At 41.5% G+C, this 17,998-nt stretch overlaps 1 protein-coding gene across 2 annotated transcripts in view; it reads right to left on the reverse strand.

The window, feature by feature from the left end:
- The window catches only part of ST3GAL3 (ST3 beta-galactoside alpha-2,3-sialyltransferase 3), a 227,828-nt gene that overhangs the window by 111,342 nt on the left and 98,488 nt on the right, over positions 1–17,998 (reverse strand). For both annotated transcript variants that reach the window (XM_081223894.1, XM_081223893.1), the window contains exon 3: positions 13,092–13,139. In XM_081223894.1, coding sequence (XP_081080020.1) covers positions 13,092–13,139 — 48 coding nt within the window. The remainder of the gene's footprint in view (positions 1–13,091; positions 13,140–17,998) is intronic.

A 17,998-nucleotide genomic window follows, 5' to 3' on the forward strand; every position in this document is an offset into this window, starting at 1 on the left:
GGATGTGCCTTTCCAAAGTGTGGATACTTGACAAAAGCTAGATTGGTTGAACTCTTTCTCTTGCAAGCTGAGTGACACCAGGGAGAAAAACAGCATGCTGAAGAGATGGAACACTTGCTTCAATCTAGATTCCCAGCACTGCCCTTAATGTGTTTTCTAGGGCCGGTTGTTTGGTTTTTAATTTGATTCTGTGGGTTCCCATGTCCTTCTGGTAAATTTCTTTTTCTTTTAAGTCAGTCAGGGTCAGTTTCTGTTGCTTACAATAAATAATCTTAACTGTATGTATCTGTATCTCTAGCACCTAATACAGGGTCTGGCATAGTTGGTGCTCCATACATATAATGAATGAATGGAAGAATGAACGTGACCAAATGACCAACAGAATCTAGTGAGGAGCCCTAAGACCTGATTCTTTGTCTTCCTCCACCTCTTGCTGCCTCTCCCAGCCACTAGCCCAACCACCTTTTAAGGTGGTGATTCTCTTGCTCTGGGCATTCTTGGTTCCCAGCCCATCCAGCTGATTACATCAAAGTCACCTGCCTATGGAGAGCCTGCCCTGGCTCTTCTTAGACACTCTTCCTTAATTTCAGTTTCTGGCTTTTACTTTGGGGTTCCTTTTTGATGACTCCAAATTTGTCAGGGTAATTTCCTCCTGTCATTTATAAAAGCCTAAAATTTAACCTTCTCCACAAAGACTCCTGGAGGCTCCTGAGTAACACATTACTGCCCCATCTCCAACCCAGCCAGGGATCTTATCTGACAAGCAGTCTATTCTCATATTCATAAGTGGTTACTGAATATGCCACATATTCCTAGGCTGTTACTGTGTACAGTCCCTCACAGAGTTCTCTGACTAGCAGGAAAGCTTAAGTATAATCTTTAGGAAATATAAACCAGAATAGAAAGTGATCAGGAAGTCACAGGCATAATGCTCTGGAGATACAGCAGCAGAGCTTCTTACTGTTGGGTTTGGGCAAGGTTGCAGATCCCAGAGCATCTCACTGTATACAAATGTGTTCTTGAAGTAGCATGTGAATTCAGCTTATACAATGGAAATGCTACCAACTCTACAGGGACAATTGATCTCTGGGGAAGCTAGCAGTAAAGCCCAGGTCTCACCGGCAGTCCACTCACCCCAAATCTGTAATAAGAAAGACCCTGGATACACAAAAATAAACTCAAAATGGATTAAAGACCTAAATGTAAGACCAGACACTATTAAAACTCTTAGAGGAAAACATAGGCAGAACACTCTTTGATATAAACCACAGCAACATCTTTTTAAACCACCTCCTAGAGTAATGAAAATTAAAACAAAAATAAACAAATGCGGGACAATCCTGCAGCCTATGGAATGAAAACCACATTCACAGATAGACAAAATGAAAAGGCAGAGGACTATGTACCAGATGAAGGAAGAAGATAAAACCCCAGAAAAACAACTAAATGAAGTGGAGATAGGCAACCTCCCAAAAAAAGAATTCAGAATAATGATAAAGAAGATGATCCAGGACCTCAGAAAAAGAATGGAGGCAAAAATCGAGAAGATGCAAGAAATGTTTAACAAAGACCTAGAAGAACTAAAGAACAAACACCTAGAAGAATTAAAGAACAAACAAACAGAGATGAACAATACAATCACTGAAATGAAAACTACATTAGAAGGAATCAATAGCAGAATAACTGAGGCCGAAAAACAGATAAGTGATCTGAAAGACAGAATGGTGGAATTCACTGCTGTGGAATAGAATAAAGAAAAAGGAATGAAAAGAAATGAAGACAGCCTAAGAGACCTCTGGGACAACATTAAACGCAACAACATTCACATTTTAGGGGTACCAGAAGGAGAAGAGAGAGAGAGAAAGGACCCAAGAAAATATCTGAAGACATTATAGTTAAAAACTTCCCTAACATGGGAAAGGAAATAGCCACCCAAGTCCAGGAAGTGCAGAGTCCCAGGCAGGATAAACCCAAGGAGAAACACGCCAAGACACATAGTAATCAAATTGACAAAAATTAAAGACAAAGAAAAATTATTGAAAGCAACAAGGGAAAAATGACAAATAACATACAAGGGAACTCCCATAAGGTTAACAGCTGATTTTTCAGCAGAAACTCTACAAGCCAGAAGGGAGTGGCATGATATATTTAAAGTGATAAAAGGGAAGAACTTAAAACCAAGATTACTCTACCTGGCAAGGATCTCATTCACATTTGACAGAGAAATCAAAATCTTTACAGACAAGCAAAAGCTAAGAGAATTCAGCACCACCAAACCAGCTCTACCACAAATGCTAAAGGAACTTCTCTAAGTGGGAAACACAAGAGAAGAAAAGGACCTACAAAAACGAACCCAAAACAATTAAGAAAATGGTAATAGGAACATACATATTGACAATTACCTTAAACGTGAATGGATTAAATCTCCAAGCAAAAGACACAGGCTCATTGAATGGATACAAAAACAAGACCCATCGATATGCTGTCTACAGGAGACCCACTTCAGACCTAGGGACACACACAGACTGAAAGTGAGGGGATGGAAAAAGATATTCCATGCAAATGGAAATCAAAAGAAAGCTGGAGTAGCAATACCCATATCAGATAAAATAGACTTTCAAATAAAGAATGTTACAAGAGACAAAGAAGGACACTACATAATGATCAAGGGATCAATCCAAGAAGAAGATATAACAATTATACATATATGTGCACCCAACATAGGAGTACCTCAATACATAAGGCAACGGCTAACAGCGATAAGAGAGGAAATCGACAGTAACACAGTAGTTGTGGGGGACTTTTAACACCTCACTTACACCCATGGACAGATCATCCAAACAGAAAATTAATAAGGAAACACAAGCTTTAAGTGACACAATAGACCAGATAGGTTTAATTGATATTTACAGGACATTCCATCCAAAAAACAGCAGATTACACTTTCTTTTCAAGTGCGCACGGAACATTCTCCAGGATAGATCGCATCTTGGGTCACAAATCAAGCCTCAGTAAATTTAAGAAAATTGAAATCATATCAAGCATCTTTCCTGACCACAACGCTATGAGATTAGAAATGAATTACAGGGAAAAAAACGTGAAAACCCCACACACATGGAGGCGAAACAATACATTACTAAGTAACCAAGAGATCACTTAAGAAATCAAAGATGAAATGAGAAAATACCTAGAGACAAATGACAATGAAAACACGATGATCCAAAACCTCTGGGATTCAGCAAAAGCAGTTCTAAGAGGGAAGTTTATAGCAATACATTCCTACCTCAAGAAACAAGAAAAATCTCAAATAAACAACCTAACTTTACACCTAAAGGAACTAGAGAAAGAAGAACCAACAAACCCAAAGTTAGTAGGAGGAAAGAAATCATAAAGATCAGAGCAGAAATAAATGAAATAGAAACAAAGAAAACAGGGCTTCCCTGGTGGCGCAGTGGTTGAGTCCGCCTGCCGATGCAGGGGACACGGGTTTGTGCCCCGGTCCGGGAGGATCCCGCATGCCGTGGAGCGGCTGGGCCCGTGAGCCATGGCTGCTGAGCCTGCGCGTCCGGAGCCTGTGCTCCGCGGCGGGAGAGACCACAACAGTGAGAGGCCCGCGTACCGCAAAAAAAAAAAAAAAAAAAGAAACAAAGAAAACAATAGCAAAGATCAATAAAACTAAAAGATGTTTCTTTGAGAAGATAAACAATTGATATCTCTGTAGCCAAATTCATCAAGAAAGAGGAAGAGGACTCAAATCAATAAAATTAGAAATGAAAAAGGAGAAGTTACAATGGACACTGCAGAAATACAAAGCATCATAAGAGACTACTACAAGCAACTCCATGCCAATAAAATGGACAACCTGGAAGAAATGGACATGGACTTCCCTGGTGGCGCAGTGGTTAAGAATCTGCCTGCCAATGCAGGGAACACAGGTTCGAGCCCTGGTCTGGGAAGATCCCACACACCACTGAGCAGCTAAGCCCGTGCGCCACAACTACTGAAGCCTGCATGCCACAGCTACTGAAGCCTGCATGCCTAGAGCCTGAGCTCCGCAACATGAGAAGCCACTGCAGTGAGAAGTGCGCACACCACAACGGAGAGTAGCCCCCACTCACCGCAACTAGAGAAAGCCTGCGTGCAGCAACGAAGACCCAACTCAGCAAAAAAAAAAAAAAAAAAGAAATGGACAAATTCTTAGAAAGGTATAACCTTCCAAGACTGAACCAGGAAGAAGAGAAAATATGAACAGACCAATCACAAGTAATGAAATTGAAACTGTGATTAAAAATATTCCAACAAACAAAAGTCCAGGACCAGATGGCTTCAAGCAAACATTTAGAGAAGAGCTAACACCCATCCTGCTCAAACTCTTCCAAAAAACTGCAGAGGAAGGAACACTCCCAAACTCGTTCTATGAGGCCACCATCACCCTGATACCCAAACCAGACAAAGATACTACGAAAAAAGAAAATTACAGACCAATATCACTGATGAACATAGACGCAAAAATCCTCAACAAAATACTAGCAAACAGAATCCAACAACACACTAAAAGGATCATACACCATGATCAAGTGGGATTTATCCCAGGGATGCAAGGATTCTTCAACATATGCAAATCAATCAATGTGATACACCATATTAACAAATTGAAGAATAAAAATCATATGATCATCTCAACAGATGCAGAAAAAGCTTTTGACAAAATTCAACACCCACTTATGGACAACTGATGGGAACATGCTGTATAGCACAGGGAAGTCACCTAGTGCACTGTGGTCACCTAAATGAGAGGGAAGTCCAAAAGGGAGGGGATATCTGTATGTGCATGGCTGATACATTTTGTTGTGCAGTGGAGGCTAACACAACATTGTAAAGCAACCATACTCCAAAAATTAACTAAAAATTAACTAAAAAAAAAAAAAAGATCTTGGGACTCTCAAGTCACCAGGCACAATGTGCGCTGCTGTATATGTACAGCTCTCCTGGCACCTGAAGGTACTCTCCTCCCAGGGGTCAGAGCAGCAAGACCACAGCTGCACAGTGAAGGGGAGATGTTTAGTCTGGTGGTTTAGGCTCCCTGCCTCAGCCAGGCTGGAAAGCCCTGACCAAGGAGCACATGTGTGTCCCTTGCCTGGCTCCAGGTGGGAAGTGGCATGCATGATGCAAATCTCTGCTCTTCTCCTCCACACCTGTACCATGCCAGACCTGTGAATGCATAAAGTGCCTGTTCAGATGCTGATTGTCTTTGAAACTAACCATTAACTCTTCCACTGGCATTTCAAAGGAAGACGTTGGTGTTCTGAACTCAAAGAAACTCCTGGAAAGTTCAGAAACTGGACATAAACAAAAGGAGGCCATGCACTAAAGTGTGTATGCACCTAATAATGTCTCTGTATCAGGCAAAACTAACAGAATTACAAGGAGAAATATACAATGGGTCTCCTGTCATTATAACGGGAAACTTAATAGACCACTAAAGAATCAGACTCACAGAATCAGTGAGAAATCAGAAGATTTGAACAGAACAGTGAATACATTTTGAACTAGCTGATACAGAGTACCTTACACCTGACAAGTGGAGAATGCACATTCTTTTCAAGCATATTTGGAACCTTTATGAAAACTGACCACCTGAGAGGCATAAACCCTGAGATAAAAACTAACACACATTGAAACAAGCTCAAGTTTTTAACTTAAAAACTTAAAAATATTTATTTTTATGTTTTATAGCAATTCAACATCTAATACATTCCACAACACTTTGTATTTCATTTTGCTCATCATAATTCTATAATGTAAAGAAAATTTTAAAAGTTTTCACAATGCCCTGATTAAATAACCCTGAGTCCCCTCCTTTTATCTTAGCAGGGTGTACAACTGTTATCACTTTCTACTTATGCTCTCATGTTTAAACAGCTGGGGGTACTGACTCCACAGTGATATCCTATTCTAGGATGAAGGGGGAGCTCCCCGAGAGAAAGTGTCCTACTCCAGTTCCACTCTTAGGCCACTGAGCCCTGAAATGGACTTTCAGGGAATATAGGTGCACATCATGAGCCAATTGTGCGACTGGCCCTTTCAGTCCCCAGTGACCCACCTCCTTTGATCACTATAAAGAGCCACCACAAATTCCCATGGGCTGTCACTGTGGTTTGCACAAAGCAGATGCTTATGAAATAACTGCTGCCGATGACAACAATGAATATTTCCCAGGAAGGTCAGTTTGAGAAACATTATTGAAGTAGATAAAGTTTAGTATATGGGAAAAAACATGGACTTTATTCTATCAGGAAACTGCAGTGCTTCATATAAGAACGCACAAAAGCCAGAAAAGCAGGATAGGCCATTAGGCAAGAAAACTCCAAGCATATGAGAAGAAGCTCTGCTTCTTTAAAAGGGTCTTTGGCTCCAACCTCTGAGATATGATGAATTGCTAAGTGCAAAGGGCATAGGGATAAATGGAATGAGGGCCTATCCTAACCAAAATAGATCCCTCTTTTCTAAAGAAAAGGCACTGTACAGCCTCGAATAAAAGTCATGGGCTATATTAAACATAAGTAATATATATCCTGGCTTGGGTTGGAGGAAGTTGGCAACAGTTGCAAACGGACATGCCGGACAAAGGGAAGAACTGAGGGAACTACTAGTTATTGAGCATCTACTGTGAATTCATGCTGCTCTCAGTACTTTCACCTACACTCAGTTTAACCCTTACAACCCTTATGAGGTGGGTATTTTCTCCATTTTACAGAGGAGGAAACAGAGTCTTAGAGAGGGGAAATAATGTGTTCAAGATCCCCAGCCAGCACATGGACCAGCTGGGTGCGGTTGAACCAACCCAGGTCTGGCTCTGCAGCTTTCTTTACGTTACTCTACACTGACTCTCAGAGGAAAACAAGGAAAGCGGACCCCCTCATATTGGGAGAGCTGCCATGAGAGCAATTGTCTACCCTTACCTCCCACCTCCTGCCCCAGGGTGGTGTCAAAAGGCCTAGCCATGCCCACACATGAACCATGGGAGTCCACAGAGACCCAAGAGGGGCTGGCCAAAGTGCAAACAGCTCCCACATCATCTTGAGTCAGGAAAATAAATTATAACATAGGATCAGTTAAGCAAAGACAAACTAAAAGAGGAAAAGCAGTTTTATAAAATAAACACAGAAAAAGTCACTGACCTGGACTAAATTAACTGACCCAGTAAAATAACTTAGAAGTTCACAAACTGAAATCCAGTCTCAAATGGGTGTACATTGGTGTGGGGGAGGAGAGAGGCCTGGTGAGGAGGTCCTGATAAGACGAGGTCCCCTGTGACTATGCGCTGTCCACCCAAGCACAGCACAGCTGTGACAGTACTGGGGGCCAATGGAGTGTCGAACCTCCGTTGGTAGGTAGAAGCCCCGTCCCAATGCAAGCAAAGAGGTCATGCACCATTCCCCTTCTATCCTGGGAAGAAAAGAAGATGTCTAGAGCTGGGCATACAGTAAATTCAGTTCTATTCATGATATCAAGTATGTCCAGACCATGCCAGGGCATCTTGTGTTAAGCTGCAGGTTTATGAGGGACAGCATGTCAAAAGAGCAGCTAGGACAGGACACAGAAAAAATGGCTCACTCTGCAGTTTGTATCTGAAACTTCATGGAGCTTACCACCTAGTAGGGTAGATATATAAAAATAACCACTAAGCACAGACACAGTCCTTCTCTCCAAACAAAAGTAATTTTATTTTTCCCAGTTGTAGGAATAACACAAGCTTACTGCAAAAATCCAAATGTAAAAAACTTAAAAAGAATGAAGTAAGAACCATTCAAAACTCCCATTATCTAAAGTTAATTGTTGCAAATATTTTGGTGAGTATCTTCCCAGAAATCTCTTTCCACAAATATATGTGTGGATGTGCATATATAATTGTACTTACCTGTGGCCTCAATATACATGCTGTTTGTTCCTGTTTTGTTCACTCAGTAATACTCTCGACATCTTCTATGTCAATAAAAATAAAATTGCATCATCATTTCTAATGGCTGCACAGTATTCCACTGTATAAACGTGCCATTATTTATGTAATCCTTAAGCATCCATTAAGTGATGGACATTATTGTTTCTATTTTTCTATTCTTCATTCAATAAATATTTACTGAGCACCTATTATGTGCCAGGTACTGTTCCAAGTTCCAGGGACACAGTGATGAACAAGATAGGCAAGGTCCCTGGCTACATGAAGCCTACATTTTAGTGGGGGGGGACCAATTAAATAAGATAAACAAGCACATAATTTGAAGGAGGGTAAATAAGTGGATAATTTGAAGGAAGGATGAGTGCTAAAAAGAAATAAAGACATACCTGCTTAGAGGAGGGCTGGGAGTCAAAAGAGAGTAGACTACTTTAGAAAAAGTGTTCTGGGAAGGCCTTCTTGCAGAGATGACATTTGAACAGAGACCTGAGACAGTCGTGCAAAGCGAAAGGTACAAAGTACAAAGGCCCTGGGGCAGACAGTGATGCTAGAAAGAAGTGGTTGAACAAGGACATACCGTAAAGACAGAAAATGTAGGAAAGGCTGAGGAAGAGAAACAATTAAGGTGATTACTAGGTTTGTGGCTTGAACAGTTTGGTAGGTGGGGAAGAAAATATGGGAGAGAAACAAGTTTCGGCATACAGATCCTGCATGTTTCCTTAGATATATACATAGTTATTTCATTTTGGGGGAGGGCTACTAAATTTTTTTTAATTTTAATTTTTTATTGCTAATATACAGAAATACAATTCATTTTTTGCATTTTGATTTTGCATTCTTTTATCTTACCAAACTCAGTTATTTGTTCTAGGTGTTTTTAAAAATATTTAGATTCCTTGGGATTTTTCTATGAAGGCAATCATGTCACCTGTGAAGACGGTTAGTTCTATTTCTTCCTTTCCCGTCTGTATTCTTTTTATTTCTTTTTCTTCTTACTGCACTGGCTAGGACTTCCAGGAGTGGTTCTTGATCTTAGGGGGAGAGCAGTCTTTTACCATTAAGTATGATGTTTGCTGTAGGTTTTTTGTAGATGTCCTATATCAGATTGAAAAAGTCCCCTTCTAAGTTTGCTGAAAAATTTTATCATGAGTAGATGTTGAATTTTATCAAATGCTTTATCAACTGACATGACCATGTAGTTTTTCTTCTTTAGACAGTTAATAGGGTAGATTACACTGATTGATTTTTGAATGTTGAACCAGCCTTCCATTCCCAGAATAAAGCCTACTTGGGCACCAAGTTTGGGAAGTGTAAGCCATTATTTTTTCAAACATTTCTTCTGTACCGCACTCTTTCTCTCCTTCTGGGACTCCAATGACACAGATGGTAAACCTTCCAGTATTGTCCCATAAGTCACTGAGACTTCGTTCAGCTTCTTTAATCTTTTTTCTTCTGTTGTTCAGATTGGATAGTTTCTATTGCTTTATTTTCAAGTTTACTGATTCTTTCCTCTGTCATCTCCATTTTGTGATTGAGCCCATGCAGCAGAGTTTTTTAATTTTCCATTATCGTATCTTTTTTCTTGTATCTCCATTTGGTTTATATATACATATTTGGTTCACAGGGTTATTTTTTTGGCTAACACTTTCTATCTTTCCATTCATGTCAACAATGTTTACCCTTACTTTTGGGGGCATTTTTTTTTTAACAGTTTACTTACTAGATTACCAGTTTGTTATGAAAGGATTCAACTCAGCAACAGCCAGATGGAAGAGGTGGGGAAAGGGTGCCAGGAGCTTTTTTATAAAAGCTACTTTAAAGTCTGTCAGATTATTACAACATCTGTGTCATCTCAGCATCGGCACCTATTTATTTATTTATTTATTTAATTTATTTATTTTTGGCTGTGTTGGGTCCTCATTGCTGCACACGGGCTTTCTCTAGTTATGGCGAGCAGGGGTTACTCTTTGTTGCGGTGCGTGGGCTTCTCATTGCGGTGGCTTCTCTCGTTGCAAAGCACGGGCTCTAGGTGCGTGGGCTCAGTAGTTGTGGCTTGCAGGCTCTAGAGTGCAGCCCCAGTAGTTGCGGTGCATGGGCTTAGTTGTTCTATGGCATGTGGGATCTTCCCGGACCAGGGCTCGAACCCGTGTCCCCTGCACTAGCAGGCGGATTCTTAACCACTGCACCACCAAGGAAGCCCTGGCATCGGCATCCTCTGATTGCCTCTCCCAGGCAAGTTGAGATTTTCCTAGTTCTTCATGTGGTAATTAATTTTAGATTGTATCCTCTATATTTTGAATATTATGTCATGAAACTTTAGGTCTTACTTAAATTCAGTGGAGAATGTTGATATTTTTGTTTTACCAGACAATCAAGCAGGTTGGATTTAGTTGGCAAGTTCTGACCAGGCTTCTTTTGAGTTATGGTTTCAATGCCAGTTCCATTTTCAAAGCCTGTTCAGGTGTGTACCACCAAGTGTCCAGTCTGGGACTCAGGTGGTGGTCCATCCCTTAGTTCAGTTCTCAGAGTCTTTGGTGTGTTGGTTAGAATTGGATGCACACATGCACAGCTCAGGGCTAGCCCAGAAGTTCATACACAACTTTATGGAGTCGTTTTCCTGAGCTCCTTTCTCTCTGCTCTCCTTGTACTTTCCAGTTCGTTGGTCCTCCCCTTTTGGGTTCTCTGGCCAGAAATCTGGGGTTTTAGTTACACTTTCTGCCACACATTTCCTGAACTGTACCCAAATCTGGGACCAAGCAGCAGGAAGGCAGAGAGAGAAAAACAACTGGATTTCACCCCACCCCCTCGGGATTACAGAGAGGAAGATTTGATCAAAGAAGAAGGTTTCCCTTCCTCAGTTTTAGGTGCTTGAAGGCCCCACTGCTGCTACTGGGCACTGCCACCACCACCACCGAGGGGACGGCCTGGGGACTAGGGCATGAGAAACAGAGAAAAACAACCCTCAGGATTTCCCATCCCTGTCTGAGCCTTAGAGCCCCTTTCCCAACCAGACTCTAGCCATAACTAGAGGTCTTCTGGAATTCTCTCCATTTGTGCCCTTATGTCCACTCTGTTTGTGTCCAGATTTTGGGCTGTCTCAAGTCCAGGACATGGGATACCAGAGGAAAAATGAGAAATTCACTGCCAGGGTGGCAGTACTTCTAATTCTAGTTTTTCCCCCAATCTGTCTACTACTATTTATATTTCAGAGTCTTCAAATAGCTGCTAAATGCATTCTGTCCAGGCCTTTAGCTGCATTCAATGACAGAGATAGATTCTTACACATGTATCTTATACATATATCCTGGTATATATATAAGTATCTATTTATGCAGGGAATATACCTAGGGGAGGAAATGCCAGGTCATGCATATGTATATATTCAAATTTAGCTAGACACTACCATAGTTTTTTTCCAAAGTGGTTGTAATCAACTTACCCACTGACCAGTAGAGACTCAAAGTTTCCACCATATTACTTCCTCACCAACCTCGGAATATCAAGCTTCTCAGGCTTTCCTATTTTGGTAGATGTGCAGTGGTATCTCACTGAAATGCTGATTTGCATTTCCCTAGGTAGTATTACAATTGAACACCGTTTCATAAGGTTATTGGCCATTTGGATTCCTCTTTTGTGAAGTGCCTGTTGGGGTCTTTTGCCTTTTTCTATACTGGGTTATTTCTTTACTCACATTGATTTTTGTAGTTCTTTATTCTGGAAGCAAGCCCTTTGTTGGCTATTTGTGTTATAGATGTCTTTTTTCACTCTGCCTTTTCACTCTCTTAATGGTACCTTTTGATGAACAGAAGTTCTACTTTAATGTAATAAAATTGATCAGTTTTTTCCTATGTGAATGGATGCAACTTTGCATCTACTTAAAAGCTCTTTCTAAAGGTCCATTCTGTCTTAAAGCAACCTCTCCCATCTCAGCATTTCAATGCGGACACCTCAAGCATCAAAGTATGAGACAGCAAGATGACAAGGCAGACAGTGCAGGCTCTAGGGGTGGACACATATGAGTGGCCCTGAACAGGGTACTTCAAGTCTTTGAGAATTAAGTTTCTTTATAATTAAAGATGTACTATCCACCTTGTAAGATGTGTGTAAAGCACTTAGCATAGTGTTGGCACACAGTAGGCCCTCAGCAAACAGTGGCAGCTGTGATCATATTCTCTGATCATCCTTCCCCTTGTCCACATTGCTACAGTGGCCTGAACCTCATTGCTGCTTTGTGAAACATCAATCTATTGCAGTTAAGGACAGCAAAATGGGTTAATTGCCCTCAACAGGCCAGTAAAGTCTCCCTGTTACTCACAGGCAGCACCTAAGGTACGAGGACCACTGTCTTCAGCTAAAAATTAAGACCTGATACATAGAGATGCTCTCATCATGAGGTGAAGTCATTCTGGGGCTCCCACAGGGACACAATGGCAGCAAGCTGAAGAATCAAAGTATCTGCTCTTTCTGTTCACTGCCAACAGCACAGTGGTGTGGGGCAGGCAGACTGCTTCAGACAGGGGAAAGCTGAGCTCCACTGAGCCTGGGTGATTTGTGTCAAAGCAGCGGGTGTGCCGATTTGTGTGTCCTGCACTGTTGTCACAGGGAAGAGCAGGAGTACGTCGGCACATGTGCACAGTACAGTGCCCGTCCTGGAGGAGGTGTGTATTTGAGTATATGGGGTGTGCATGTGAACATGCAACAGGGTGTACGTCCCTAGGAAGCTGTGATACTCTCACCAGCCTGGCATGCTGCTGGAGAGCCGATGGTTAGCTACTCCAGTGTGCCCAGAGCTTGGGGTCTCTCAACGCCCTCTGCCCCACTCTCTGAGACAGGATGTGTGCACAGGAAACAGACACCTTTTCTATGACGCTGGACCACCCTGAATAAGGAAGGAGCATCAACTGCAAACTCCTTGGTGCACAGTTCTAAAGCAACTGGCAAAGTCTTCTGGATGTTGTATCCCACTGCTGCCTCCTAGACCGTGGGTCCCTAGACATGCTTCTTGAGATTTTCCCACAATATTGAGATATTCCACTGCCCTCCCCAGATGCCCCTCCCCCACCTCATTAGGCTCCACTTCAAATGTGGCCAGTGCTGAATGCTGAGAGGATGATAGAAGGGGAGGGATTGGTACCTGAGCCTAGTGTTTGTCCAACGGAGTCAAAGGAAAGAACCACTGAATCTGCAACACAAGAGGACAAGTTCATTTCTTTCTCTTTCTTATAGTAAAAACAAAACAAAACAAAAACAAAAAAACAAGTTCCCACTGGCTTTGCCCGAACCCTCTCCCAAGGAAAAGTCAACTGGACTGGAACTCAGCTGCACAGACAGCCTCCATTGGTCTGTCCCACCCATCCACTGGGCCAGGAGGCCCTGCCGAGCCCAGCCCAAGCCTCGTGCTACTGGGAGGAACATCTCAGGGCAGAGATATGTCCCAAATTCTTCAGAGGCATTTCCTGCCAAATTAGGGGACACATTTACTTCTTTTTGCTTCTCATAGTGAAAATAAAATTATAACAAAGCAAAAGAAAACTTCCCTCCTGCATCTGGTTAAAGGCACTAACATTTCTCTTTGACTTGTTTTCTTTTCCTATTCATATACTCAATGTTTATTATTTCTTCCCCCCAAAGGCATAAAGTGACTTACAGGAATTTACAGCACACACTGGAATTTTAAAAATGAAGAAGTCAAAGGAAGGAAAAATATTATATAATCAGGGGAATGTTAGTGCACAAAATGCATGCCATGAGGACCTAAACAAACGCTACAGGTAGAATCAAAGAGGCCTGAGCTCCCAAACAGCTAAAGAAAATGAGAAAATAAACAAGATTGAGTGCTCACAATACATACAATTCATTCATTTATTCAATTGTTCAGTAAATATTTATTGGGCATCTACTATGTGCAAGATACTATACTATGACTTTGCGATCCAGATGCAAACAAAAAAAAGCATGGTCTCTACGCTGACGGATCTGTCATCAGTCTAAGAGAAAAAATGTTACCCCACAAGTTATTCAACTAAAAACTGATTAAGTAAAAAAGAAAAGAAAAGAGTGCTGAGGAAGTTTCTATTAGGAGGAGACCTAGTTTGGAAGGGGAGTGGGTGTTGGTTAGGGAAGTCTTCCCTAAAGAAGTGACACCTGAACTAAGAACTGAAGGATAAGTAAGGGTTAAACCTGACAAGGAATGGGCATTCCAGGCAGAGAGGATGCTCTGTGTGGAGACCTGAAGCAGGATGGGACAGGGCGCCTCAGAGCAACCAGAAGAGCAAAGCATACATAAAAGCAAATACTATACGGTGATCAGAAAGAAATTCCTCTTATGGGTCTTAATAAAGGGGGATGCTGCATGATGTTGAAGACTGTAACTTCTACAACATTTCTATAATGAGTAATTGTGAATCTTTTATGGCTGTTTCTTACAACAGGAGCAATACAAATGATGGCATAGGCCAACACACAGCTCAATAAAAGCAATTATAAGGGACACCAAGATAATCTAAGGCCCAGAATAACACCAGAGACCCAGACTCCAAAGGGATCACATTCAAAAGGCTCACTCATGGGACTTCCATGGTGGTCCAGTGGTAAAGAATCCGCCTTCCAATGCAGGGGATGTGGGTTCGATCCCTGGTTGGGGAACTAAGATCCCACGTGCCGTGGGGCAACTAAGCCCGCACGCCACAACTACTGAGCCCACATGCTCTGGAGCCTGCGCGCCATAGCTAGAGAGAGAAAACTCGCATGCCACAACTAGAGAGAAGCCGGCGCAGTGCAATGAAGAGCCCATGCACTACAACGAAAGATCCCACGTGCCGCAACGAAGATCCCACGTGCCACAACTAAGACCCGATGCAGCCAAAAATAAATAAGTAAAAATAAATAAAACCCATGCTCCCTTTAAAAAAAAAAAAAAAGGCTCACTCACTACAAAGGAATGCTAGCCGGCTGCATGAGGCCCAGCGTCTACACCACAGGCAGCATCCCACCTCAGCATGATGCTTCAGATCTCAGGTGTATGTCATTTTCTCTTATTGCACATGGAAATCAGACACAAGAGTTATCATAACTGTAAGTCATCTGTCTGCACTGCTAGACTATAAGCTCTATAAAGGCAGACACTATATCTGCTTTATTCACTGCTATGTTACCAGCATAACACCTGGCAGGCAATAACTGTTTGCTGAAAGACAGTGCCTCAAGAAATGGATGGACTTCAACTCCTTCAGGTAATCCTTCATAATCACTTTTTCTCATAATCAAGTGTTTATTAAGAACTGGGTAGCAGAGAGCTGCAGGATACAATTTTTGATAAGTATCCAGAGGCAGATATTCTGTACTGCCAGTTAAGGGCAGATCCATATGCTTTGAAACCTACCAAGTAAAAGGTAAGGTTGACTTTTTTTTTTCTTTCAAAAAATGTAGAAGCACAATTAGAACACTTGTCTAATCAGATAGGTGACCATCCTACCTTGTATGAGATACAATCAACATCTCTTACAAATTCTACTTCTTTATCAATGTTTCCCACATCTGTTTCCTCTCAATGTTACTGTGCCCTTTCAGAATAGAAGCCCCTATTTTTCTCTCTTTTTAAAAGAGCTTTATTGAGGTATAATTTACATACTATAAAATTCACTCATTTTAAGTGTACAATTCAATGATTTTTAGAAAATTTAGAGTTGTTTAACCATCAGCATATGCAGCTTTAGAACATTTCTATCACCCAGAAGATCCCAGGTGCCCAGTCATGCCCTGTTCCCACCTCCAGCCCCAGGCAACCGCTAATTTACTTTCTGTCTCTATAGATTTGCTTTTTGTGGACATCTGCCTATCCTTTTCTTGCTAGGACTGTTCTGATAGGCCCCTTAACCACACGCCTACCTCCAGCTTAGCCCACTTCCATCATCCTTCATACTGTTGCATGATTTTTCTAAAAAGTATACCTGACTATGTCTTTGCTCTTGATTAAAATGCTTCAGTGGCTTCCCGTAGCCTGTAAGATAAACTCCAAGCTCTGACCTTCAAGATCTTTACCATTTTGGCTCATTTATGACCTCTAAATGCCTCATGCTCCAGATACGCCAAACAACTTCTATTTCTCCAAAGAGATATGTACCTTTGTGTCTTCAGACACCAAACATATTGTTTTCTCTGCCTGTTTGCATTAAAAACTCCCACTTTTCTATTAAGACCCAACGCAATCATCCCCTCTTCTTGAAGCCTTCTCTGATCCGTTCTGCCCCTTCTCTTTAGGCCGTCACTGCATTGTTATTATGGCATTTATTATACTGCATTATAATCCTTGTTTACTGGTCTTTTTCTCTCTTTAAACTGCAAGTTCCCTGAGGATAAGGATTGTCTGTTCATTTTGAGGCTTTGATGCCTAGGACAGTGACTGACACACAGAAGGTGGTCAATATGTTCATTAAACAAAGGAATGTCTTCGCTTTCTTTCAAAGGTGATGTTATCTGAGTGATATTTCACAAATTGGTGAGGGGAGAGATCCATCCTGCATACAGATTCTCATTCAATTCAAGTCAACCTTGAAATGTCCTTATACCATGAAGCTTCAGATGTTCGAGCTTGGCCTCATCCTTGAAAGATAAAAGCATTCCCACAAAGCAGTGCAGGGGGAATAAGGAAAGGGCCCTAGGCGCTTTCTAGGTGAGAGATCACAGTCACCTGGATGAAGATTAGGAAAGCCTTTCTGAGGGGTTGACTGCCCAGATGAGCAACAATAAAAACAGCATCTCAAATTTTTATTACAGTTGACAAGTATTTTTCCAATTTCAATTTACTTTCTTTGTACTCACAAGCAGTCCTGAAATAATCTCTTTTAAAGTTTTCAATCTAAATGTAAAGAAAAAAGGCTACAAGTTAACTAAATGTGAACAACAGTTGTCTCTGGGTGAAAGAATTATAGATGATATTTATTCTCTGTATTTTTGAAAAATTTCCAGAGTGAACATGTAACTTGTATTTTCAGAAAAAAAAAAAAAAAGTCAAAAAAGAACTCTCTAATCCAGCTCTAAGATTTTAACCTCTAACACACTGGTACCAATGCAAAAGGATGGAAGGTTTTTTATCTCCCTTCATTATTCACTGTACATGCTGAAAAGCTATTCAGCTTTTCCCTTTAGTTATACTGAGGTCATCGTTATACTTCATGACACTTAAATATACCTCAGCAACCTCAATTCTTAAATAGACTGACTTTTAAAAAATTCGTTTCTTCTTCCTTCCTTCTCACAAGTATTATCAAGTGCCTGTTATGTGCCAGGCCTGGTGCCAGATACTAGAGATATGGAGCTGAATAGGAGCTGGTCTTTGCCTTCCAGCCAAGGAAGCAGAGAGGTCAATAGGCACTTAAAGTGTGATAATGGTGAGCAAGGGGCAAGCACCAAACAGATGACAGTCTTACTGGAAAGGAAAAGTTGGAGTTTTTGTAAATATTATTTCCAGTGGTAGTGGAATGCTCCCAAGAGCATGTGCCTTGAAACTGCAAAAGATGCAAGTGAGGGCCTCCCTGGTGGCGCAGTGGTTGAGAGTCCGCCTGCCGATGCAGGGGATACGGGTTCGTGCCCCAGTCTGGGAGGATCCCATATGCCGCGGAGCGGCTGGGCCCGTGAGCCATGGCCACTGGGCCTGCGCATCCGGAGCCTGTGCTCCTCAACGGGAGAGGCCACAACAGTGAGAGGCCCGCATACTGCAAAAAGAAAAAAAAAAAAAAAAAAAAAAAAAAAAGATGCAAGTGAGAGGGTAGAAACTTCAGGAGGAAGTTAGGGACATATATCATGTTTTGTGTAAGTTTGGATGGATGTTGCTTTGAGCATTTAAGGCAGAGATTTGAGAAGCAGTTTGGCCCTTCATTTTTTGTGTCTATTCTAAAAGATGTAAGATCATTTGAGTTATAAACCACTTTGACAGCTAAAGGGAAAATTCAGTGTTCAACAAATTGTGAAGTTTGTTTTGCAAGAAACGGAGCAAGAATATCCAGACTTCTCCCTCTCAGGCTAAGAGATATGTCATTTTTA

The sequence above is a fragment of the Mesoplodon bidens genome (assembly GCF_964165515.1).
Source record: "Mesoplodon bidens genome assembly, chromosome: 2".
Taxonomy (NCBI): domain Eukaryota; kingdom Metazoa; phylum Chordata; class Mammalia; order Artiodactyla; family Ziphiidae; genus Mesoplodon; species Mesoplodon bidens.